General features: G+C 50.6%; 10 protein-coding genes across 10 annotated transcripts; 2 read left to right on the forward strand and 8 right to left on the reverse strand.

Moving 5' to 3' along the window:
- Window positions 1-227: 227 nt before the first annotated feature.
- PC9H_004633 (uncharacterized protein) lies at window positions 228-1,673 on the forward strand (the record flags this gene model as incomplete). Its single annotated transcript, XM_036774216.1, has 4 exons — window positions 228-238; window positions 295-345; window positions 402-525; window positions 588-1,673. 4 exons carry the CDS (start codon window positions 228-230, stop codon window positions 1,671-1,673), a joined length of 1,272 nt encoding a protein of 423 aa, XP_036632718.1.
- Window positions 1,674-4,846: 3,173 nt separating this feature from the next.
- On the forward strand, window positions 4,847-6,023 carry RRS1 (Rhodanese- sulfurtransferase; the record flags this gene model as incomplete). The annotated part of the gene is made up of 5 exons (XM_036774217.1): window positions 4,847-4,887; window positions 4,949-5,044; window positions 5,099-5,433; window positions 5,498-5,736; window positions 5,793-6,023. 5 exons carry the CDS (start codon window positions 4,847-4,849, stop codon window positions 6,021-6,023), a joined length of 942 nt encoding a protein of 313 aa, XP_036632719.1.
- Window positions 6,024-6,188: 165 nt separating this feature from the next.
- Window positions 6,189-7,314, reverse strand: SUA7 (transcription initiation factor IIB; the record flags this gene model as incomplete). Its single annotated transcript, XM_036774218.1, has 2 exons — window positions 6,189-7,022; window positions 7,096-7,314. The coding sequence occupies 2 exons, from the start codon at window positions 7,312-7,314 to the stop codon at window positions 6,189-6,191; spliced, it is 1,053 nt and encodes a 350-aa protein (XP_036632720.1).
- Window positions 7,315-7,897: 583 nt separating this feature from the next.
- PC9H_004636 (uncharacterized protein) lies at window positions 7,898-8,938 on the reverse strand (the record flags this gene model as incomplete). The annotated part of the gene is made up of 6 exons (XM_036774219.1): window positions 7,898-8,200; window positions 8,272-8,385; window positions 8,434-8,540; window positions 8,589-8,637; window positions 8,686-8,737; window positions 8,790-8,938. The coding sequence occupies 6 exons, from the start codon at window positions 8,936-8,938 to the stop codon at window positions 7,898-7,900; spliced, it is 774 nt and encodes a 257-aa protein (XP_036632721.1).
- A 150-nt stretch (window positions 8,939-9,088) lies between these two features.
- Window positions 9,089-10,588, reverse strand: PC9H_004637 (uncharacterized protein; the record flags this gene model as incomplete). The annotated part of the gene is made up of 1 exon (XM_036774220.1): window positions 9,089-10,588. One exon carries the CDS (start codon window positions 10,586-10,588, stop codon window positions 9,089-9,091), a length of 1,500 nt encoding a protein of 499 aa, XP_036632722.1.
- A 661-nt stretch (window positions 10,589-11,249) lies between these two features.
- Window positions 11,250-13,053, reverse strand: PC9H_004638 (uncharacterized protein; the record flags this gene model as incomplete). Its single annotated transcript, XM_036774221.1, has 8 exons — window positions 11,250-11,527; window positions 11,587-12,043; window positions 12,094-12,250; window positions 12,306-12,405; window positions 12,462-12,496; window positions 12,547-12,707; window positions 12,768-12,833; window positions 12,889-13,053. 8 exons carry the CDS (start codon window positions 13,051-13,053, stop codon window positions 11,250-11,252), a joined length of 1,419 nt encoding a protein of 472 aa, XP_036632723.1.
- Window positions 13,054-13,500: 447 nt separating this feature from the next.
- PC9H_004639 (uncharacterized protein) lies at window positions 13,501-15,029 on the reverse strand (the record flags this gene model as incomplete). The annotated part of the gene is made up of 7 exons (XM_036774222.1): window positions 13,501-13,703; window positions 13,766-13,915; window positions 13,968-14,230; window positions 14,283-14,501; window positions 14,547-14,691; window positions 14,744-14,927; window positions 14,976-15,029. 7 exons carry the CDS (start codon window positions 15,027-15,029, stop codon window positions 13,501-13,503), a joined length of 1,218 nt encoding a protein of 405 aa, XP_036632724.1.
- A 356-nt stretch (window positions 15,030-15,385) lies between these two features.
- PC9H_004640 (uncharacterized protein) lies at window positions 15,386-17,770 on the reverse strand (the record flags this gene model as incomplete). The annotated part of the gene is made up of 10 exons (XM_036774223.1): window positions 15,386-15,447; window positions 15,511-15,532; window positions 15,605-15,866; window positions 15,928-16,010; window positions 16,063-16,138; window positions 16,200-16,344; window positions 16,407-16,530; window positions 16,589-16,761; window positions 16,816-17,269; window positions 17,327-17,770. 10 exons carry the CDS (start codon window positions 17,768-17,770, stop codon window positions 15,386-15,388), a joined length of 1,845 nt encoding a protein of 614 aa, XP_036632725.1.
- A 773-nt stretch (window positions 17,771-18,543) lies between these two features.
- PC9H_004641 (uncharacterized protein) lies at window positions 18,544-22,250 on the reverse strand (the record flags this gene model as incomplete). The annotated part of the gene is made up of 10 exons (XM_036774224.1): window positions 18,544-19,051; window positions 19,106-19,168; window positions 19,225-19,254; window positions 19,310-19,552; window positions 20,114-20,138; window positions 20,188-20,706; window positions 20,758-21,247; window positions 21,307-21,780; window positions 21,830-22,014; window positions 22,076-22,250. 10 exons carry the CDS (start codon window positions 22,248-22,250, stop codon window positions 18,544-18,546), a joined length of 2,712 nt encoding a protein of 903 aa, XP_036632726.1.
- A 259-nt stretch (window positions 22,251-22,509) lies between these two features.
- On the reverse strand, window positions 22,510-23,975 carry PC9H_004642 (uncharacterized protein; the record flags this gene model as incomplete). The annotated part of the gene is made up of 5 exons (XM_036774225.1): window positions 22,510-23,161; window positions 23,216-23,483; window positions 23,533-23,675; window positions 23,732-23,820; window positions 23,871-23,975. 5 exons carry the CDS (start codon window positions 23,973-23,975, stop codon window positions 22,510-22,512), a joined length of 1,257 nt encoding a protein of 418 aa, XP_036632727.1.
- Window positions 23,976-24,241: the final 266 nt, after the last annotated feature.

Here is a 24,241-nt window from a genome sequence, read left to right on the forward strand (position 1 = left end):
CTTCGCAAGTTCTTTGGGCTTGTGGGCGAAGCGACGCTGGGGTTAGGGTTTCAGCCACTAATTTGCTTACACTTGTTTGGATTAGAAGCCTTTTGTTCCTTTGTCCGCTACCACCATCACCCGTTTCCTTCCTTTCAAGCGTCTTGTTTGATTCCTCTTCTCCCTACTCCTGCTTCTCGGTCATAATCATATAGGAGGACATTGTGTAGAATACGTCAATCCAGAACATGGGTAAATGGTGCGACAGGTTGGGCGGCTAAATACGCGACGTTGACTGAATTCTCATTGACTCAGGAGCTCCGAATACCATGAAGTAGTCCTTGCTTCGAAGATGGGGGCGTTAGTGTATGATTCAATTGCTTGCCCTGCGTAGTGCGCCCTTCTTGACTGACTTTTGACAGGCAGGGCGCTATAAAACGTCTGAAGCTGGAGAAGCAGGAACCTATCATCAGCTATGAGAACTTCATCCAGGAGCTCGACGGAGGGGACTCTTTCACCGCCTCAATGGTAGAGATACTCGTTAGGGTCAGTCGAGAAGCGCGATTATGTGGCTTCCTCAGTCAAAGGACTGATAATGGCGTGTTTAGGAATTGTCAGACAGGCGGAATAGAGGGACTGCCGCCGACTGCAGGCTTATAGCAGATAAGACTGCGAAGAATCTGCGCCTCCTGGCCACACCCCTTCGGATTTACCGTGACACAACGGCGGGCGTCCGGCATCACGGTAGAAGGAATGTCCATTTGACAGATTACTTGTCGGTACCCCCAGAGGAGATGGAGATGGATGACGACGACGACGAATTCGAGAGTATGCTAAACGGCGTGATGGAAGGTTCTAGGATGAATCCAGAGCTGTACGAGGCTATTGGGGGTGCGCACTCATGGACACACCCAGAGCCTCGACGACTGCACCGCTCGTATTCGGCTGTTCTTGCGAGGACAGACGAACCTTCTCAATTGACACTTCCATCTCTCCCTTCGCCGCCTGCAATGACTAGTCGGCCATCTACGTCTACGTGGTCGATTCCCGTTGTCTCCCCGCGTCAATCATCCTCCCGCCGACCACAACGCAGCAGAACCGGCGATTTCAGCGACTTCACTTCCCGCCGCCGTTCAATCACTCGCGAAGCAATAGGCTCTCGGTCTGACGATCCTGATGTCGCTGACATCCCGGCTCATGACACGGGTTATACTAGTAGAAGTTCACAATCCGCCGCACGTCGTTTCTTCCCCTTCAGTAGAGTGCGACGTAACGAGTCTTCAACGACGTCAAGCTCCAACCATGCACAATCATCTCCATGGAGTGAGCTTTTAGAGCATGAACTTACTGTGGACTATGGCGGCGCTGCCGAACCAAGTCCCTCAAGTGCCGCTTGGTTGTCCCTCCCTACACCGAGTGCTTCGACATCGTCCCAGCAGGACGGTGCTGATACGGAAACCCGCGAAGATGACGCTGGGGCAACCCCAAGATTACGCCGTGGTGGTGTTCGTGCCCCCGAGTCTCTGTTGGCCCGACATTCATCCCCAATCACCATCCTCAATCCCGTCAATGTGCGGATCTCTGCTTCTCAAACCAGCGAAAATGAAGTTAGCGAGCATCTTGCAGAAGATACAGCAACGTATCCAACCCCTGGATCAACGGACAACGAGACAGGACCCTCCGTTTCCGCTTAAACATGTCTGACAATTAAAAGTGCGGCATGTGTGGGCTCTTGTACTGCTGTGAATGTGGTATCTGTGTACTGTGTAGTAATTTAAGTCCTTGATTTGTCGTCTGTTACTTTAGTGATAATCTTGGATATGATTCTCTCATTGACTACATGGATTCTCGCTTTGGTTTGGAAATTCCACGTCTCGAGTAAGGCTTTCGTCCATACGCGAGTCACGTGAGAAGCTCGCAGCCCGTGATCTGATTCTGAACGCGATTCAAGAACTGAACTCTCTCCAACCACCATCTTGTAACTTATATCAATGGCTCCTCTCACGCCATCCGAGGCATCAAACAATCGAAAGCGCAAATCAGATGCACACATAGAGACACCTAAGCCCACCAAATCAACCAAGACATTAGATGCATTCTTCTCGCCGGTTGCAACTATTCATACCACGACACCCACGAGCAAGGGAGAATTAACGAGGATAAATCTGAACATAGAACAGACTGCAGTGCTGAAGATGGCGGTGGAAGAGGGGCGAAGCGTCTTCTTCACGGGCTCTGCTGGTACTCTAAAGTATTGCGGATGCCAAATGCTTGGACACTGATATCGGTTACAGGTACGGGTAAATCGCTACTCTTGCGAGCGATAATTTCAAGCCTCAAGAAGAAGTATGCAAAGAATCCTGATGTTGTGTCGGTGACCGCTAGTACCGGGATGGCTGCTTCGAACATTGGTGGTGAGCTCTGTGTTCTGAATGGTGGCAGACCCTGGTCCTCATTGTGGAATATCTACGTAGGAATGACTATCCATGCATGGGGGGCAGTGGCACCCGGTGTACAGAGTGTCGACAGCTTGGTCAGCTATATCCATAAGTGCAAGCCGGCCTTGCGCCGTTGGAAGAGTACCAAGGTTCTCATTATCGACGAGGGTACGTCCGCTCCCGCGGTGATTATACGTATAGTGAACTTATTCCTTATAGTATCGATGGTCGACGGTCACCTTTTTCAACGTCTGGCGGAGATCGCATCTAGATTGAGGCGGAAAACGGATAAACCATTCGGCGGGCTTCAAGTAGGTGCAGGACGTGACTGAATACCGTTAGACTCATCTTTCATAGTTAGTGATAACGGGGGACTTCTTCCAACTACCCCCTGTGACCAAGAAGGGAGATCCGTTCTTTGCTTTCGAGTGCGAGGCCTGGAAAGCATGCATAGGCGTTGAGAATACAATGGTCCTAGTCGATGTGTTCAGGCAAAAAGACTCAGGCAGGTGCCTCGAACTCGCGTCACGGCCATAGTATTAATAATGTTCTTTTAAAATCTACAGCCTTCGTCGAAATGCTCAATCAACTTCGAGAAGGTGTTATAACGCCCGAAGCTGTCAAGGCATTCCAATCTCTATCCCGTTCACTACGGCCACGCAGCAATCTACTTGCAGCTATCGCAGCTGGCGAGCCTTCGTCCTCTCCATCATTCACACAAACACCTCCATCATCCCAAGTAGCGGCCATCGAACCGACGGATCTCTTTCCCCTGCGTGCTGAAGTCGACCGCGCAAACTCGGCTCGCCTCCATGCCCTCCGAACCCCCCTCCACACATTCATTTCCAGGGACTCAGGGTCCGCCCCTCCAGACAAGCGCGCCAATCTCCTCACCAGTATGATTGCACCCGAGAAACTAGAGCTGAAAGAGGGCGCTCAAGTTATGTTAGTGAAGAATATCGAGTCAGAGGTTGGGTTGGTGAATGGGAGTGTTGGTAAGGTTGTCGGCTTCTATAGGGTCGGGGATGTGAAGGGCTCGAGGAAGGGTACAGATGCGAAAGTCGTCGTGAGGGCGGTGGTGATGGGCGATGACGGAAAGCCTCTATCTATCGAAGCTGCCGAAGACGAGAAAGAGAACGCGACATCTAAAGACCAGAAACCGAAGAGCAAAGCCAAGGTCGACGAAGCCCTCTACCCCTTGGTCACATTCCCCACAATGGACGGAGCATCTACCGAATCTCTCCTCCTTCTACCGGATGAATTCCGTGTCGAAGATAACGAAGGCAACCTCCTAGCCCGCCGCATGCAAGTTCCGCTGGTCCTCGCCTGGGCGATGTCAATACATAAAAGCCAGGGACAGACGATACAGAAAGTCCGTGTAGATCTGGGGAGGGTATTTGAGAAGGGCCAGAGTTATGTAGCCTTATCGAGAGCGGCGAGCATGGATGGGCTTCAGGTACTAAGGTTTGATCCTAAGAAGGTACATGATCGTGATCATGAGTTCGTCTTGTTCTGATTATACGCTCAGGTCTCCGCACACCCAAAGGTCATTAATTGGAACCGCGAGCTGATGGAGGCTAGGAAGGCGACCCGGAAGCCGATCCAAGGATGAACATGACGGTGAACCCACCGCAGAATGTCGATGGCGCTACCTACCTCCCGCGATAAGTCGTCTAAACTACATATCATAAAGCTCACCTCATGTATCCTACACATACATAATTGTATACTCTAGTCGTTCAATACAACTTTTATCCTGACGAAGACAGCACCCTATAAAAAACCCACTCAAGTACCATCTGATAGAGATGGGAGTATGGTGGCTATGGCACAACAGCGCGGCCAAATAACCCGTGGTGAGTGATGCAGTACACTATGCTGAGTTCCCAGTGTAACTGTTCCATATAGGACTACAGGTCAGCCCCAGCCGGGTTCATCGCAATGGTTGCTACAGAGGTAAGAGGTGCACAAAGGCAAGGGGAAAGCGTTCCGTCCTTTTGGACTCATCAAGAGAGCACGCCCGACGCGAAGGCTCACCTTGGCCCACGTACCTTGCATGAATTTCTTGCTACAGTGGGTTCGCTCTCCACAGTGTAGGACGCGCTATTTCCTCTACGTAGTAGAAGCGAATCAACGTAGAGTCGGTTGGCTCATAATGCATGTGCAGGAACGCGCTATTCCTTCTATGCATTAAGAGTGAGCCGTGTTATACCATCTCGGTACCAGCCTCGAATAGACAATCAACGACGGGGAACGAAGGGCTGAGGACTCACGGCTTGCTCGCAAACCGGCCTAGAGGACCCCTCTCCCTCGCTGCTCCTTAACACGATCAGGAGCAGCTCACGTGATGTAATCCAGATAACTCTGCGTGGGAATGCACTGAATGATCTTCAATTTTTGAGTAAAACCAATTCTCTCCAAGCACCATCATGGATGTATCAGGCCTCATTGCCTCGCATGCTGCGAAATTGTGAGTGGACGCCTCCGAGATACTACTGGCCTGGTTCATTGCCCTAATGCAGATAATCTAGCCAGTCAGTGACTGTCGAAAAGGATACACCTCCAGAGGTCGATGTTGGTTTCCTGATAGTGACCGACCTCAACCCCATTGACGAGGAATCCTACGGGTGCGTGCCTTGTAGCTTGTTTTGACATGATCTAATCCCCGCGAATACCTGCAGTGCCGACTTGGAGTCGCATCTTCAGAAGCTTGCTCGCGATGGCACCCAGGCTCTCATTTCCAAACTTTTCTCATTGCCCACAACACCTTCCCCTGACGGCCCAGTAGCCCAACTTCCCCCTCCGACAACCCAAATACCACGATCGAAACCTTTACCTAAACCGAAACCACCCACTAAGTGGGAACGATTTGCTGCTGCGAAGGGGATCCAGAAGAAGGTTCGCGAGAAAAAGATATGGGACGAGGAGAAGCAGGAGTGGGTGAACAGATGGGGCAAGGACGGAAAGAATAAGGAGAAGGAGGAGCAGTGGATTACGGAGGTTCCTCTTAATGCTGGTACGTCATATACCACTCCCCTCGAACCCCTTCACAGTCATTCTCAATCGTGCGTTCGTCGTAGACGTCAACTTCGATCCTGTCAAAGTGGCTCGTGATGCACGGAAGGAAAGAGTTGCAAAGAACGAGAAACAACAACTGCAAAACATCAAAAGGGCGCAGGGTACCTCGTCAAATACGCTGGAAGAGCGCAAAAAGCAGATCGAGAGGACTGTGGCCACCACGCGGATCAGCACTGCTAGCATGGGGCGGTTTGATAAACGGCTGGAAGGCGAGAAGAAGTTGAAAGGCGTCAAACGGAAGGTAATGCACACGTCTCGATCCCTTCTCTAGTCATGTTTCTGAACGATATATTCCAGTTTGACCCAGCAGAAGCGCCTGCAGATGCTGAGCGAAATGCTTCTCTTGCACTTCTGAACAAAATGGAAAGCGACGCCAAAAAGACTCGGCGAGAACCAGATGCACAGGACAGCGTCCTCAACGTCCGTAAAGCCGTTCGCTTCGCCAGCAAAGGCCGGGGTGCTCTCGCGCTCGCAAAAGACTCGCGTTCAAAAAGCAGAAACGCGAAAGGTTCAAGAAAAAGTAGATAGTTCCTTGTCTTTCTCGTCGTCGTTCCATGTAATATGTATTGCAACAAATGACTTGTTATTAATCGTGAGTATATACATGACAATAACTAGTGAAGCATGTACACATGATTGTACAGAGAAAAGTCCCAATGAAAACGCCCATGTCAATGCGAGCAGTCCCAAAGATTAACGAATCGTCTCAACAGGGAGGCGGTCAGGTTTAGCTCTGCCCTCTTCTATCCATTTCTTCTTTACCAGCTTGCTACTCGCATCGTGGTAGAGACGATACACCAGTTTGATCGTCCCTTCGCTAACACCGGCCACCGCGCTAATATCCTTGAGCGCCTTCGGCTTGCCAAGTAAATGGCAAGTGAAGTAGATAGCTCCGCCAGCAATCGAGACGGGACTCCTTCCATCTGCGATACCATGCTTCCGAGCGGCGATAATGATGTCAGAGCATATCGACTGTACATTCGGAGGAAGGTCAAGGTGATTGCAGTAGCGAGAAAGGAGGTTCTCGGGACCCGTCGAGGGTGACGATGCGTTATTGGAAGCTGTGGCACCAGGAGACAAGTTGAACGCCTGTTCCAGCGCTTTGTAACATTGACCCAACGTCTTCTTCGACACATGCGTCAAGTTGCATATTTCACGGAATGTTCGAGGGACGTGGGCCTGTCTACAGGCAATAAAGATGCAGGCAGCGATGACTGCGTCGAGAGGCTTGCCGCGAAGGAGCTTCTCTTCGTCAGAGCGCTTGTACAGCTGCTTGGCTATGTCGCTGATTGTTTTTGGCAGGGAGAATTGATCGCACCAGCTTGAGATGTCTCGGAATGCAGTTAAAAGATTGCGTTCCGATCGTGAGTTTTGCGAACGGGATGCCGCACGCTGGAGTTCGCGCGCAATACCAGAGCCACCATCTCTGAAACTGATGACAGTATCCAGCTGTTCTATCCCCTCCAGTAGAGGGTCGGAAGCAGCACCAACACGAGAAGGGTCGTCTCCTTCGTCGTTGGCAAAGGTCTGAGTTAAAGTGAAGATGTAGCAATCTCGAACACATCTCACAAGATGGGTGGCAGAAAGAAAAGGAACTTACACGCCATTCGCTTCTAGTATCAACGATACGGTCTCCCAAAACCAGCCCACAGTTTCCACAAACGAGGTCGCCGCTACCGAACTCCTCCACGATATTTGGGTTTGGATCTCTGCATTCTGGACAGATTAGGCGCACAGCCAAGTCTGGCCCAAAAGTCGGTGCAGCTGCGGCTTTGGCGGCTTGAGCAGCAGCAAGAGGAAAGGGTTGTGCGAAAGCCATCACTAAAGGGGCCTTCACTCAATGTTCGGTAGCAGGGGGTTCTCGAAAGGGAATGGTGTGGTAGCTGAGGTTTAGACGATAAGCAGCATTCCAGACTATAGAGCTAAAGGTAGTCTGTTCACATACCGCTTCCGTATGGAAATCTGCGCTCTAAGTCAATGTCACAACGAGGGTGAACCGGCTGCAGGAAAACAACGTCGTGGTTGCGGTCCAAGAGTTGAAGCTGTCGCAAACAAGGAGTCCGTCTCCTTGATCCTGTGCTGAGTCACTTTCTCCCACGCATAGAGTCCAGGGGCTGTCAGGAGACTCCTGACTCTTGCAGAGCACTGACAAAGCTCTCAACGTAAAGTGTCTGTAAGGTGTACCACAGATACTGCATACCCTTTTGCTGCTTTCACAGCATGCAAAGTCAGCTGATGGTCAATCGGATTTTGCGAGAAATTTTTAATTTTGTAAGCCTTGCGGTTCAAAGATCACCGCCACGGGATGGGAGCTTCAGAGCACACAAAGGGGATTATGGTAGTCGTTGTGGGCATGGATCAAAGCCGGCATGTTGGGTGATCTACTGAGTATATGTTACATCCTATATTCTGGATGTAAATAAAGCCCCCAAACATGTATAGAGCACAGGTAGCATGGAGATGACCGGACTTCTGGTTGCAGAGTTCGTATTTGTAGTGACAGAGCTAGGGGAATTCGTAGGGGCAGAGGCAGTGGCAGCAGATCCACCTGCTCCTGAAGAAGTTGTAGCATTGGTGAAAAGCGTAGCAAGCCCGAACCCAGCTGCAATAGGTTTCTGCGATTCAATCCCCGAGGTGATAGTCCCAGCCGAGTCACTGAGTCGCTGCGCGTCGTAGGCTGCATATGCTGGGTCCCCCAATGGGGCCTGGAATTGGCTTTCAAGTATCCTAATCAAACAAGACTGAGAATGCGATGAAACGGGTGGGAGCGAGTGACGTGCTTAGTAGAACTCAAAGAGCGTGTGCTGAATATGTCAAACTCCCCATTAGAAACAGAATGGGCATATACTGGGTTCAGATGACACGTTTCGGAAGTGGTAGAGTACAGAAGCTAGGATGGTTGAGCACTGTGAACCAATGGGCAGAGATATCCACATACTGCTGCCCGTGCTCCCTTGTCACGCGCAAGAGTGAAGATGTCAAGCTCTTGAGAATGACCGGTAGCGTTTCTATCGCAAGATATGAGGGCGATCCAAGGGGCGGTGGCTGATCAGAGTCAGTCCGACTTTATGCAGGCGCGCGCACGGGACGTACTGGGCGGGACGTCCGAGTCGATGTCTGCTGAAAAATGCACCAAAGCGCCCTGTAAAGCACCTTTAACGAATGCCTTAGACAAGCAGAAGCGGCGCACCTGGCTTATGTCCCGTGCCCCGAGCTCCCTGTTGATCGTATCGGCGTACATCCTTACTGTTCATTGAGCCAGCCTCTCGAATTGCGGAAACAGACGCAACTAACCTTTCAGGGTAGAATTGCACTAGCAATTTGGGCATTAGGTCGTACGACATGACGGACAGTGTGGTATTTGTAGGGGATGCGGGGACGTATGGGGACTGGGCACCTACATGGTGTAAAGTGAGAAGTAGTAGGAGAGCACTGAATTTCATCAGTGGTAGTAGGTGTGGGATAAACACCAAAATACAGTAGAAAGGAAGTTTATCTGACGTATCAGGTGATCGCAACTGACAGGAGTGCGACAATGATCGATGAATTATAATAGCGATGGTGGTACATGATTCAATGAATTCAAGCAGGAGCTAGGCGTGATCCCAATGAACCTTTGTGTGGACCCCAAGATCCGCCACTTTCTTAGCCCCAATCTGACATCGCTGAAGTTTTAATTCCTGGATCACCATCCCAAATTCCTTGCGCTCCTGTAGCACGTCCATCAAAGTCGGAATCATCTCCCCACACCCTGGATTAAAGCACGCGTCCTCGAACTCGCAATACCTCAGCACGAGCGTCTTCAATTTCGGAAGAGGCGTTGTTGCCACGGCGTTTTTAGACTTTGACAACGCGCGGATGAAAGGGGAAGCGATGTTTGAGGCATCCACTCTCGTGATGGCGTCCATGTTCTGGAGAAGTCGCGACCATGTTGACTGGGGCAATCCTTCCAACCCGTCGAGGCGTAGAGTTTCCAAGTGCTGGCGGGGCAAAGTGCTGCACAGCTGCTCGCATATTTCAGCGAGATGGGTCGTTGGCTCATAGCAATCAAACATGATGTCGCGAACAGGGGTTGCGTTCGCGGAATATGCAGCGATGGAAAGATAGCGTGGTGGGGCTCCCCCGGAATGGACCCGAACTTCGCGTATGGCCGGCGCGTCGTCTTGACAAAGCTGGAAGAACAGATGCCGCAAACCAGATAGACTCGGGATGGTAGTAATGACACACGCCGAGACGCTGAATGTTACTTTCGTAGAAGAGGGGCATTTGAGGTAGTCGAAGATGGCAGAAGATGCGAGATCCTTGGACTTGATGCTTAAAGTGCGAAGGGAGCTGAGCTCGACACTCATAGCGGTGGCGGGGTCTGGTGAGCCCGATGCGACGTAAGATATTGCCAGATCCTCAATGTTCGGAGTATTATACAGAGAATGGAGGAGTACCTCCCACGAAACTGCATTGCCGTCGCTTTGTGAAGACATGTGAAGGCGTACCAATTGTGGAAGAGGAGGTAGTGGTGAGTCGAGCTTGAGGTTATGGAGTTCAATGAGGCGTAGCGCTGGTATATGACTGGAGACAAGTGGGTGAGGTAGCGAGAGGAGCCCGCTGCAATCGAGTTTGCTCGACATGCGAAGAGTCTGAAGAACCGGAAGAGATGCATACTCCGTGGAACTGAAATTTTGGAAGAGTTGAATCATGTCCTGCGTAGCACCCGAAATATTGAACTCTTCAATCCTTGGGAACTGATGGATGACCGCCTTTCCAATCGACTCGTGCAACGGATACTCGAAAGGACGACAACAACGAACGCGCAATGGCGCACCTTTGGATCTTTCCAACATTGTAGTTGCAGAAGCGACGGACGTAAGATCGAGTGTATCCCATAGCTGTGGGGTATCGAGGGCGACCTCTCTCCATTGACGAGAGACGCCTGCTACATTCAACCACGTCCTCTGTTTCCAGTCATTGGATCGGTGTGGCGTCCTTAATGGGAAACAGTGGCCAGAACCTTGAGCAAGGACAAATATCTCCGCAATGAGCTCTACAGGAAACTGGGAAAGGTTGGTAGAAGACTTCGTCTCCGCGTCGGGCGTCATTTAGCGTGTGTCGTCCTGGGAGGTTTCGCTGAGGGGCAGTGGGTACCATGTTGAGTGCGCTGAATGGACACTCACAGTGTTGTGGGATCCGGCTGTTAGATGATCAATGTTTAACTTCGGGTGGCTTTCGCGCAATCGCGCAATATAAGTATACAGCTACACGTGATGTGTTAGTGGGGCCTCACTCCATCTTCCGAAGTCGATGAATAGCTCACCTGGTAAGAACCGGGTTTATTTCCTGTTACGTTACGCAGCAGTCCGGTAGGGGAAATAGGGTACCACAAGTTCTGTCGAGCCTGTACGGGAGCTCAAGTCTGTTTTCATGGGATAGCAGCCATGCATAACGCAGGAAAGTTCCGTCTGAGACCAATCGGGTCTTTGCCAGACCATTAGGACCGTACAGCTTGGCAACCTCACACTGCATTCAAAGGACAAACGTGGGCGGCTTAGGAGATGGTGGGAGCGGGATGACGCCGGCATCGAAATCGGATGGTGAATGAACGTGTGGGGAAACGCGATCACGCCAGCGTGCTTCTCATACGTGTTCCTCGAATGAATGCCTTCGTAGTTCGCACACTATAAGTACAACAGTCGTGCATCCATGTCAATGGGGGAAGAGCGGCCAACCACAAGCTTAGTAGTACGAAATCTAGATATCAAGTCAATCCGAAAGCGGCTCAAGCGTCTCGCACCTATCCTTCCATCCATCTTCTGGCAGCTTCTTGGCCAGAGCTAGCGCGAACAACGTAAGGACCATCAAAACGACGTACACCAACTTCCCTCCGAGAAAGTGGTATTGGACAGAAAACGAATAGAGGGAGGTCGTCATGGCGGGACCAATTGCGCGTGCTACCGAGACGGTTGTCTGCGATAATCCGTTGGTGGCGCCGAGCGATCGTCTGTTTGGCGCCGCGGCAGTAATAAACATGAAGATGCAAGCTGAAAGCACAAGGGGTCAGGAGGTCTGGTTTGGAGAGCGGAAGCAATGTTCCTCTTACAATAAGACATATCCATGACCACACACATCCCTAATTGTATGACCAGGACGATCCAGACATAAATAGCGGGCGCGCCACTCCTTGCGAGGGTATTCATCACAGGAAATAAGCAGAATATTGGGATGAAGAGAACAATTCCTGCGATGAATACGGGTTTGGGCGTAAATCTCCCCACAATGGAAGGGAAGAAGAAGAATTGGAAGACGCCATTCGTAGCTCCAAAAGCTCCAAGGATGTAACCAATTGTTTGCGGACGGAGAGCCAGGCCTCCCAGCTCAAATGGCATAGAATAGAAGAGCGGCTGAAGGGCAAGGAGACCAATTTCGAGAAAAGCTAGAACCACGTAATTGAATACGGGCAGTAGAACCCGAGAATGGAGAAGTGCCTTCATAGGCACAGGGGCATCTTTGTCGAGACTTTCCTGCCCATCGACGGGAGATGGATAGTGGCCGAGAGTCTGCAATTGGTCAATATCCGCCCCTCACTGCCAGTGAACGCAAAGCTCGCCTCTTTAAGAAAGACTAAGCAGAAGAAGAAGCAAACTAGCATGATACTAGCGGCCACGGCGCATGGTAGGAAATAAGGAAATTCTCGCCAGAATGGTGATTGGAACGTCTCTGGGAAACGTTCATACGGTTTTGCGAGGCTTCCCCCAATAATTGGGCTACAAGACAACTAACTGAATGAGTTGTACGTGAATAATGAAGTTGACAACATACGCGATCGTTGATCCCGCGGACCAGACAATGGGAATCAAGGAGAAGCCGCGAGCGCGATTGGTGGAGTCGGTGAGTTCTCCGATGGCGCTTTTCATGACCCCTGTCCGCATGCAACCCGATCAGAAGAGGGGTTCGCAGAGAGCCATACGGACATACCGATATTTCCGTTCAGCATGCCACAGATACAGCGGCTGCAAAAATCAGTCAACCGAGCCGTGAGATCCCCAAGAGGTATGTGTACCTGATGACAAGCGACCAGAACGACCGAGACAGTCCGAAGCAGACGACAGACAGGCAAAGGCCGAACAAACCCGTCAGAAGTACTGGCTTGCGACCAATGCGATCGGATAAGCGACTCCATTGGAGTACTGTACAGGCCTGTGTGGCGAAGAACAGCGATTCCTGTCGCAGTAGCAAGTTGTGAGCCCATATATACCATGCAAAGTGCAGATCGCAACCCACAATGATCCCTGCGTAGTATCCAACCTTCTTTTCATCGCCCCCAGTAATATCCAGCTCGCTGATAAGCTAGAAAACTATCAGAAACGCCATTTAACCGTGAGGAACGCGATATAGAAAGTACCTGGGTGATGAACGGATAGATCGATTGACTAGCCAACGGTTCGCAGATCAGCGTAACGAGAAGAATAAGTAGCTGACCCCATTGCAGAGGGGTTTCGATGGGCCGTGGCGGTGGGTCTTGTTTGATCAACAAGGGGGTCTCTTCGTCGCTCTCGTAGTAGGTCATGGAGCTGGGGGATTGCGTCGAATTCTGGGCGAAAGAATTCGAAGTTCATCGTATCATTGGGGGTTATAAGCGATGACTCAGAAATCAAGAATATTCGACAGTTCGGACCGACCCTGGGTCGAATTATGTGTGGAGGTTGTCGTAGAGCCCTGCAAGGCCTCATGATCGCATATGAGTAGTCAAAGCGTTGAAGGTTGATGGCATGGTGCTTCCACCCGTAATGGTTGTAGTAGCAGTAATACGAGGTACCTGTACGGAATGGTAATCGGGACCTTTGGCTCAACTGATCGCGAGAGAATAGATGTCTGATCATGAGGTACTGTTGTTATGAGATAGAAGAGGAAGCTTCTGTGGATTCGTCCGCGTACGTTCCGAAGGACGTACGAACGATGGATCATTGGTACAAATAAGTACATGAGGCTGGATTCCAAGAAGGTATTGGAGTGCTCAGGCGGCGGCTTGAGTTGGTGCCCCGCCCCTTGCATTCGAGATGACCTCCAATACTGACGCCAGGCCAGTTTTCCATGCAACCAACCGTTTCTCCAATAGCTGCCATTGCTCGTTTTCGAACGTTCGAGGAGTTGAGCGGATGATGTGCATCGTTTGCGTAGTTTGGGAGAGCTTTCCCGAGATCAATCCGACGCGGATGACTAGAAGGCAAAATATAATTAGCAACTTCTATGAGGAACATAGATGAGGTAAATAAACGAACCGTCGATTGCCCATTTTTCTACTTCTGTCGGTTCTACTTGGATCGTCTCTGAGATTTTAGCATAAGGAAGATCGCGACCGACGTGCTGGAACGCCATGGACGCGAGGGAGAGAAGGCGGATTTTGCGTGTGAGTTGGCTTTTGTCGAGGTCTGATTATCCACGAGTCAGAGTGTATTTCAGGGGATCAAAATAAACACCGACTGTATTTCTCGAAAACGTCTGCGTGGCTGGCCTCCCAAGACAGATAATCTGACAAGCCGCCACCGAGGAATATTTGGAGAAGGCCGTATATTTCGTGGTCTTTCGCGGCGACTACTCCCTCGAGTTTGGATAGGGAATCAAAGTCGAAAGTCGACGGAAGGCGTAGAGCGGTCGCGATCGCTTCAACGGCAGCAGGTTGAGAATCAGGGGATGAAGGGGGGATCGAGCGAACGTATGATAGAAGGTATTCATACGATGTTGTCCTAGACATTGCGGTCAATGAGAGCGACAAGGAGTGGAACGCGCAGAACATACGGATCACCTGCTTGCTGGTACGCGTCCGAGATCTTCTTCAGCAGTTGGCTCTTCTGCTCCGACGAAACATCCCACTCCGAAAGCCATCTGTCGATGTTTTCTTTGTTCGGTTGGACGATGCTCAGCTCGTCCCGCTGAATGGCCAGATCCAAGAGGGCGTTGTAAGCGGTTAGACGGAGGGGGGATCGACGATCGACGATATTGAAGAGGTTTGTGATGCTAAGACCAGGTCAGCATCCGCGCAGCAACAAAACCACCACATACATTCGGTATTTGATGGAAGGTGCATCGGTTGAAGCACCAACTATCGTTTCTATCAACGTAGACACGTGCTGCGTGGCCTCTGGCGAATCGCTAGCATAGAGAGAGAAGAGATGGGAATATATCAAGTTGAAGAATCCCTCGATTTCTGAACAATTATCAGTGCAAGACGGCTATTGCAAACGGCATTCAGGACGCACCTCTGTCTGTACCGTCTCCCAGGCCTTTCACGTCGGCCAGGACCATCGAAAGCACCTTCTGGCGCCGTGCGAGATCCAACTCGGCGCCATCCTGTGTCTTCAAAGCGACTTGGAACGGACGGATGGCCTCACCGCGTTCTTCTTCTGATCGTCCTCGAACGATGTAGTTTACCAATTCCTGGATCTTCGGGACATTTAGAATTTGAAGGGCGCGCAACATGGATTCCCTCACCTGCTCCTCGAATGTCCCCTCGGAAAATACGGATATTGAGTCTGTGAGAGACATTTTGATCAAGAGAACTGTAAATTTTTGGGCCCTTAATCTTTGAATCAAAGCTGATTGTAGTTACTGACTTAGCAAGGAGCACATGAGTGACTGTGAGAAATTTATATAGCCCGTGCGAATATGAACTTCCTCATGTAGCTAAGGCATTAGTTATCTCAAGGGGATCTGTGGGTCTTCAGTTTGACAGAGCGAACTATTAATATAAACCCACAAGAGCCCGGGACCAAGGTGTGAGTGTAAGAAATGACATTGCTATGTAGTATGCTACTGTGTTCCTGATTAACATCTACTCTCGACAAAGCGAAGTATCAGATAGGATATATCGACGTAAGAACTAGGGTATATGTGCTGAGAATCTACGGCATGTTCGTGTAAATGTCCTTGAGTTTTAAGAAATCAGGCGTCCCAAGGCCAGTGACTAGAGGCACCATTATCGTTAGTATTGACGATCTATCAGTATCACATCATGTAAAGTGCTCACCGGGATCCCACCCATCCGTCGCCTGTCATACGTTAAACAAATCATCATTTCAATCAGTGACCGACAATCGTGGACAACACAACGCGACACGTACGGAGAAGCCATTCGTCCCACACCCAGGGTTATTTCCCTCCGTAATATCATTGAGTCCGGGGATCGCGCTTTTGTACAGCGCTGGGTTCAAGAAACCGAGGACAGATTTCCCTTGGGCGAGGCGAGCATCATTGATCAGCGAAATCACGGCAGCGAAGACGGGTGCTGCAGCAGATGTCCCTCCAATCGACGCCCATTTGCCTCTGGAGTGGATTGCATAATGGCGGCCTTGGGCGGCGACATCTGGAATAGCTCTACCAAATCTATTGACAAAATATTATTGAACGCCTGTACTACGCGAATGTAAAGAAAGGGTGTGCATACCGGTTGTAAAGGCCTTGGTATGTGTTGCCTAGTTTTCCAAGGAACTGATTCACTGCCTGCGATTGATAGGCTGGGCGAGGGAACTGGACGGTAACGTCAACAATCAAAGATCCAAACACTCGGAGACAAACTCACGTAGTTGCTGAAACCGCCTCCAGAAAAGTATACAGCAACCTCAGGATAGCTGTTCGTGCCTCCAACTGCTGTGACACTATTTGAGAGGGTGTTCAGCTTAGTTGTTTTCACTAGATATACCCGCAGGTAGCACGCACTATGGACACGTCGCGGGAAACAGCGGTGAGAACCTAGTGGCATTTCGACCATCGTTGCTGATGCATTTCTGGGTTTCAGGATCTGGGTTTCCGTCTCCAACGCCACCATCACCCGAAGCGAATATCAGCGAAACACCACGAGCCGCTGTGTCACAAACATATATTTAGAGACATCTTTGGATGGAGACAAAAATGAGTATGACTGACTCAGCTTGGCGAAGCCTCTGCACACGTTTACCGCATACGATCGCGGCACGGTCTGTTCTGCATCACCGTAGCTAGTTGATATGACGGCGGGCGGGTTGGGGAACGACGACATGTAGTCAAGCCACTAGCAGTGACTCCTGGTTATTTACTGGACTTAGGAAGAAATGGAAGCATATCCGTACCTCTTGGTAGGGCTCGTTGGTATTCCTCACAGTTGCGATATCAGCTTGGAAGGGAGGCCGACCGGCGGTTGACCAGTAGACACCAGGTATTGGATGGGCGAGTCCAAAAGCGTACTGTACATCGAGATTGGCTTCAGTACCGGCAGCCTCTATGCTCTGGTTGTTGATCCCGCCTTGAAGATGTAGATACGTGAGTCCAAGCGTTTCCAATACACTAAGGGACCTACCAGCCACAGAGAAATATTCAAAGTCGGAACCCAAGGCATCAGGACGCTGCATCTTGTAGAACGACTGAAGATCCTCGATATTCGCGAACTGCTCGAGATACCCTGTGATGCCAATTCGTTGCTGGTCAATGGCCTGGGGTGTGTATTCGATGTTGTACATCTGCCGCAAGCAATTGAGCGTGATCGTGTAGTTGCAATTCGGGTCAACGCGACCGGCAGGAAGAATACCACCGCCCACAACGTTGAAGTTGTTTACGTTCATGAGTGGCGAGGCAAGAGTCTTCGTTTGGACTTCGACGTCCTCGTAAAAGAGATGTGATTTGAGTCCTTTCCAGCGGGCAAAAATAGTGGTCGGCTGCACAAGCTCAATGTGTGCATGGAGTTTTGCCGGTAGACTGTAGCGTGTTGTGCGAAGGATGTACTCGTCGTCGTCGTGCCGCCAGACGTTGTATTCCTGGTAGCAGTTTACGTTAATGAGTTAGTATTCCCGGGCGCTTAATGCAATATTCACCGTGTCCAACATCTGTTCTGCCAGCTTTACAGGCACTGTGAAGCTTAGCGAGTCCTTCGACGACGAGCGAGCGATGTCCGAATCCTTTAAACCGTGACCAGCGAGCCATTCGTCCACCAGCCTGATACTATCAGAGTGCGGTGCCGCTAGCGCGTCAACCTCCTCCGCCGAAAGGTGCGCGCCATACCGCGGGTGGTCTGGGTCACTGATTTCAGCCAGGTGTTGTTCCAAAGTCGAGAAATGGGGTTGTGAAAGAGCGATTCGAAGAGTGATCGTGTGGTAGGGTGGCGCGGCGGCATACTTCGTCCAACCGTGAGGCGGCGTGATGCTCTCCTTCACCTGGTGTTCGCAGCCATTATCCCTGGAAACGTAATATGATGGTACCGCCAGACATGGCAAGACGGCCAGTGCCAGACTGGCAGCAGTAAATATGGGTATCCTCATCGCGGAAGGGCAGAGTTGACGGCCGGGAGAGGTAACCGCTAGTGGTGGTAACGAACGAACATTTATAGCCCATATCAGACTCGGCGTCGACCACGTTTCACAAGTCTCTCAAACGCTCGTCGCAAGGGAGAAGCATTAGGCACATCAGGCTAGTCCCATTCTCTGAACGCTGGCAGTTTTTCTTGAGAAAATTCGTCAGTGTTCGGGCCAGGTGCGCCATTTGAGTCGAGTCGGCGCGGTGCTCTGGTCCACCACGAAAGGACGCGTAAAGGCAATTGTTTTCTGATAATTGTCCGAATAGGAACTCAAACTCGGTGGGTGTGAACAATGAACGGCATGGCAGGAAATATGAACAGTTCCACCAAGCATCGCTGCTGCCAATTCGAAAGCGGCGACATGTTAGCGCCACATAATCCAACCGTGCGTGTGATTCCAAGGAACTGCTAGTCCATTAGATGGCCCGTGTATGGTCGCAGTATATAATATTGATACTGAGAAGTTGCGCAAACAGACAAACGAATGTGACTCTTCAACTACTTGGGATGAGCCAAAGGGGTGCCCGAGTCCCTTTGGTGATCCCGACGGGGTATACGTGGTTCGCAAGGACAACGTCAGAATTACTATGAAGGTTGCTAGAATATGGTTCTCAATACGTATTATGTACATCCAAACATACAACGCCCTGCGTGAGGTATACGCCATTGTCCCGTAAACGTCTGTAAGGCTGCACTCTATGTGGTACAGACAAGATTAAATAGTGCGCGCTAGAAAGTCTATACATAAACAGGCGGAGGGTCTTCCGACCGTGTTCCCCTGCCAATAGTTACTTGGGAGCTGGCCATTCGAACATGGTCACTCTGGGGGAAGGTATCGGAATGCCCTGAATGCACCTGGTCCAAGCTATCGCTGAGCGCTGACGAGAGTTTGGGCTCTGGGATACGCGGTACCCCCAGCCGCACCACCGATTCGCGTGGTGGCTCAAACTGAATAGGCGATACCATCCGCAGCCATCTGCGCTCGCGGTGGTGCAGGTAGATGATCAAGCCGACTACGAGCCCGAGGCCCAGGAGGGCGGAAATGGCACTGATGATGATCAGAAGGCGGGTATTCTCGGCTTTGATGGTTTCTATCTCTTTCTGGATGTCCATCCGTGGAGCGCTTGAAGGTGGGGAAGAGCTGGGAGAGGTATGAGGAGGGGTGACAGCCGAGACTGAGGTCGATGAGGTTGGACTGGGTATAGTCGAGGTAAAGGGAGGTACGCTTAGTTGTGGCAGGGTGGAACTGATAGATGGAACACATTAACATGACTCACGTAGCTAAGTAATATATACGCACTTCTTATTCGTGGTATTGGTAGTAATGAGGAACCTGTCGCTTCGAGAGAACAAATCGTCGGAGCTGCGTGTTTCGTGACATGTTAGATGACGCATGTACGGGCAAAGAAACTCGCTTACTCTGGCTCCGCTGCGAAATAGATATAGAAACTGGCAGACCATTAGCTTTCCAAGTTGACCTTACGAATGTGATGCGAGCAATTACCCGTCAGGCACTTGTGGTATGGAGATTAACACAGTGAACGTGGAAGAGACGTTGGTTATATGTTGAAGCATGGTTTGAGCACGGTCCGATTCTGTGCTCCGAAGAATTAAGTCGAAAGGAGCGAAGTTGTCATCCTTCCCCATCTCCAATCCGAGGGAAACATTGTCACCGACGGCTACATCGCCCACACCGTGGAAATTCAGAGCCGAGACAAGGAGGTTAAGGCAGAGCGTCGCTAAGATGCTACTCAATGGGTCCGTCAGTAGTCGTATTCGTAGACACAAGAGCCGAGACTGACCTCCACCAGCAAAGCATCTTAGGCGACTATGAGCGGGGAAGAGACCAAGGGCATTTGAAGGGGCCAATCCCTACAGCCTGTCCGCACGTTATGTAGCAACATAAGTATGATGAAATGTAATGATGGGTCAGTGGCCAGCTTCTGGGAACAATCCATCAAGTGACAATTGAATATGGAATGGAGGATCATTTTTCCCAAGTCAAACCCATAGGGAAATGCGTCGACAGCCTGTCGATATGAATCCACCTCCGGTCATGGCAATGGCGCTAAAGGCAGGATGACAGTAGCAGCTTATCTAGTAACTGATACGAGCCATCAGGCAAGTGCGCACACACGGAGCCCGATGCATACCTGATGGTACTCACGGTAAGAAACAGATCTAACCGCGTCAATCATCAAAATACGAAGCTTTTAGGTAGACCGGCATACAGATAAGACACATTTGCAAAGCATGTATCATACGCCTATCATGGCGCTAGGTTGCTATCCTGCTGACCATAGCTTACCACTCGCCATCAAACCCAAGGAATCCTGATCTTAGTTAGTCCCTGGTGAGTATCAGCCAAGTACGGCAACTCACCTGTAAGGAGGAAGACATGGAAATATCTCTTCTTCTCCAGAGACCCACACCAGTTCCACGCACTCGTCAGCCTTCCATCAATGCAGCTGCCAGCATCGAAGAAATTATCGGCCCCAGAGCCATCGAATCCGTGACGGAAGAAATCACCCAATATTTCACAGACGAGGTTCTCCGTTGAGCCGAACTCGTCGTCGATATACGATCTGATCGCAGGTTTCTGCGCTAGCGAAGGGATCAGCGATAGAGTGTTGCAAATGGGGAGGAGGATGCGGTAGATCTGAGTGTATTTATCAATGAAGAGGAGGGCATTGGGTACGTTGTGGTCCCCCATGTGAATGACACTGGAGCCGATCCAAGTGCCTACTCGTTGTTGGGCCTTATGGAGGATTGTGTGCATCATATGAGACGTCTTTGGGGCAGCCTGGACACGGTTCAAACCTTGCCCAGTGTCGCGCAAACGGTAAGAAACATTCTCCGAAAGTAAATCTTGTTCTGCGAGGAACCACAGCCGGAACATGTCTAGAGAGAGAGAGCTTCAGTAAATAATAACGGAAAGCTGGGTATCCTTACCGTGCAGGATTTCCCGCCAAAGTGTCAAGCTTTGCAAGACATAAGCATATTGCTTATTGTGGTCGTGCGACAGGCGTGCTCCGCCTTTCCCACTACGGATAGCTAAGCTGGTCTTCGAGTCCTTGGCTTGGGTGGGATGGAAGTATTGCTTCAAATACGCTATCATTCGTTCGCACGGATCCCGATTCACCCTCAGGAATGCATGGTTATCGCCGATGCTATAAAGACACTGCCGGATCGTTTCTTGGGATAAACCCTTGCGTTCGTATTTCGAAGAAAGCGTCTCTATAGCGCGCTCCTTAGCTTTGATGTCTTTTTGTATGTCCCTCCGTGAACGACCCTCGGAATATATCTCTTGGGTCGCAACGGTCACGAGTTTGTCGCGCAGGAGATCCGTCGCGCCGTGCTCCTCGAGGACGATATGCACGGTTTTGATAGGTTTCACGCATGAGAAGCTAAGCAGATCCTTTACTTCGGGTGTTTGACTGTCCTAAATTCTTCATATTGGCATTGCTGAGGTACGAGATGCGAGTCGTGATAGAAACTGACCTGAAGAAGATAGATTAGCTTTCCGTACGTAGTCCGCATCTTGTCGGGATTCATAATTTTGTGTCTACGTCCCAACTCGAAGATCTGCTGATAGAAATCCGCATTCGCCTCGAAGTCACGATCGGTGAAGAGTTCTTGTCCTTGTTTGTAGTCTGCCGCTAGCACGAGGCCAGACATAATGGCGCAGAGTTCCCTGATTTGGTGCACAATTCGTTTGGCTTTCGATAGACCGAAACCAAGAGTGTCAATTTTGTCTGTGTACTCCGAAACGTTAAGAGCGGCTTCCAGGAGGCGCAGGTACTTGCGTTCCCCCAGTGTCAACCGGAGCGGGATGTATTTTGACCGTTCAACGAACCATTCGCCTACGTCCGCCCCGAGCGCTGGTTGAGCCCCGAGAATCTCCAGTTTTGGTGCAGGAGGCTCTGAAGAGATGCCTAACCACTCCTCTTCGTCGTCGCCATCATCTTCGTCCATCTGATGGCTACTGAGAACGTTAAGTGATTGGAATGATACCAGCACTCACCGCGTCCTCATTGGGCACTTCAGACTTGGCGACAACACCGTTCTCTGTTTTGGCTTTCTTTTCCTGACCACTCGACAACGGTTTGGTAGCATGCCTCTTCCTAGACCCTTTGCGATGCTGAGCAGCGAAGCAAACCTCGCAGAACTTGTCCAGGCAGGTCTCGCAGAGAACTTGCGCTGGCTGGTCTAGTAGTAGCCAATGTGTTGGTTTGACTGTCCAAAAGAGTCGACAATGTGCCCAGCGCACCTTCACATTCAACGCAATACCCCTCTGCGACCGGCTTTTCGGTAGCTTCTTCATCCCAGCCGCCCGACGGATTTCCGTTTGCACTAGGATGTTCTATGGTTTCATGGTTCTCTCCAAGGATGTTTTCTAATGAGAATTTTGAATTGTCGCTGGTGCTGGGCCCCTCTATTGACATGGAAGAGTGGCTTCTATAGTCTAGGGAATCTAGGATGCGATTAATGAAAGGACGAATCGTGGCTATGTGGAGGAAGGGGGAAAGAAATGATGAGGCGTGGCCTCTGATTGGCCTTGGTCATTCTCCACACGTGCATGCTGCATTTTTCTGCAGTACGGTGAGGCGGCCATAGTTGTCAAAGAGTACCTGAGAATTAGGGCATGGTATAGTACAAACGATGACAAGAATCCCAATGTATGTAAATTACGAACGTCCGTTATCATCCAACCTGTATACTAGGTGCAGTAAATTCCCATCCACCGAGCAAAGAATGTTTCTTCAGCTCGAGCCGCTTCCCAGTCCAATCTTCCTCGCCTACCCGGTTGGCCCAATCGTCACTATCCTGCCAAGAATCAGCCCAGGTAGTGATGCTGGGTTTCGGCAACGAACCGTGAGCCGACCTTTGAGGCGAGTTGATAGCTGGTTGGTTGGTCAATGGAATATGAAGCGGAGCTGGCGGCGAACGGCGTTTAGTTGCTCTACGCCCGGATAGTGAGGAGATACTATCACTTGATGAGTGTGACAAACTAGTGGCTAGGTCGCGTAGTTCCATGGGTTGTGAAGTCGTGCTCGATCCAGATGACTTGTTTTCAAAAGGTGTCGAAGAAGTGGAGGATGAAGACTTTTGGCGGTCACGCGCACGAGCCGGGGACTGTGAAGGTGATCTTACCCGCTGACGCGCATTCTCGATGTCCCGTCCAGGACCCTCATCGTCTTCATCATCCATCGACCCACGGAATAGTGGCTCACGGTCGGCGCCGTCAGCATCGATTTCTGGAGTGAAGGAAGATGTCGTGGAGGATGCCTTGACAATCGAATCAATCAACCAGAACTGGAGAATGTTCATTGCGATCGGGAAGATACCCATTACGCTATAAAGTGTGGATGATAAGTATAAGCGGCGAGATGAAACGATCTCAACGTACAAGGTAACCTGCAACGCGTCCCCTTCTCCAGTCCAAGTCCAGCCTAACAGCCACTCTCCAAATTTGAATATCCCGGGGAATACGGCGAAGATTGTCAACACAACGAACTTCATGGTCGTGAGGGCGAGGACATATGCCGCGGCTTGCTTCAGCCAATATATAAACGACGGTGGGCGACCGTACTTCCCCGACTCGAATCCTTTGAGGTGGAACTTCTCGGTGAGCAGGTATGTGAAGGCATGTAGAAAGATATATATCAAGGCAATTCCTAGGATAATGGGATTAGCAGACGCCGCACAGCTCCCGCCAGAACATACCCAGTGTCGTATCAATCAGTATGTTCAGGAAATACGACACGCAAGCATTCGCGCTCGAATGATGCGATATAAGGTCTGATACTAGCACATTGACCCCATGCACAAACATTTGGCCCACCACTTGTTTCGAGACGTCGAATAACCTGTAAACTTCGTCAGCACTGTTGCGATATAGTTCCGCGACGGCAAGAATACGTGCCATATTCGCCATGGACGCTTCGCAGCCTCGCGTTGCCTTTTATACACCAAAGAAAGGATGACCAGCACTCCCATCAGGCCCTGCACAATCTACGCGAAGTTCAGTCCCGCATTCGATAGATATGAACCAGCTAACTTACGAGAGCAGTAGGCCCAAGCAGGGCGCATGATTTCTTGTCGATGTCTGGGTATCGTTCTAAGGCGCTCTCCGCCGTACGCAGAAGGACATTGCGGGCCACAGCCATTGGAGTCACGTCGCTGGTACTTCAGCGGAGGATGAGGTTAACAATGTAACATCAGAGACTGGTCGGTATTGACTGTGGGAATATATTGACTGATCTTCCTTACTCTGAAGACTTGGCTGCGCTTGGTGAAATCGTTCCCATGCACCCAGTCCAAAATCGATGGTATTAATCAGAGTAACACCAGATCTGCACAGCGCATGACCACGAGTATTCCAGGCATTTGGGTAATTATGTGTGTTTCCGAGTATGGTACGAAGATGCATAAG

Source organism: Pleurotus ostreatus (genome assembly GCF_014466165.1).
Source record: "Pleurotus ostreatus strain PC9 chromosome Unknown scaffold_3, whole genome shotgun sequence".
Classification (NCBI taxonomy): domain Eukaryota; kingdom Fungi; phylum Basidiomycota; class Agaricomycetes; order Agaricales; family Pleurotaceae; genus Pleurotus; species Pleurotus ostreatus.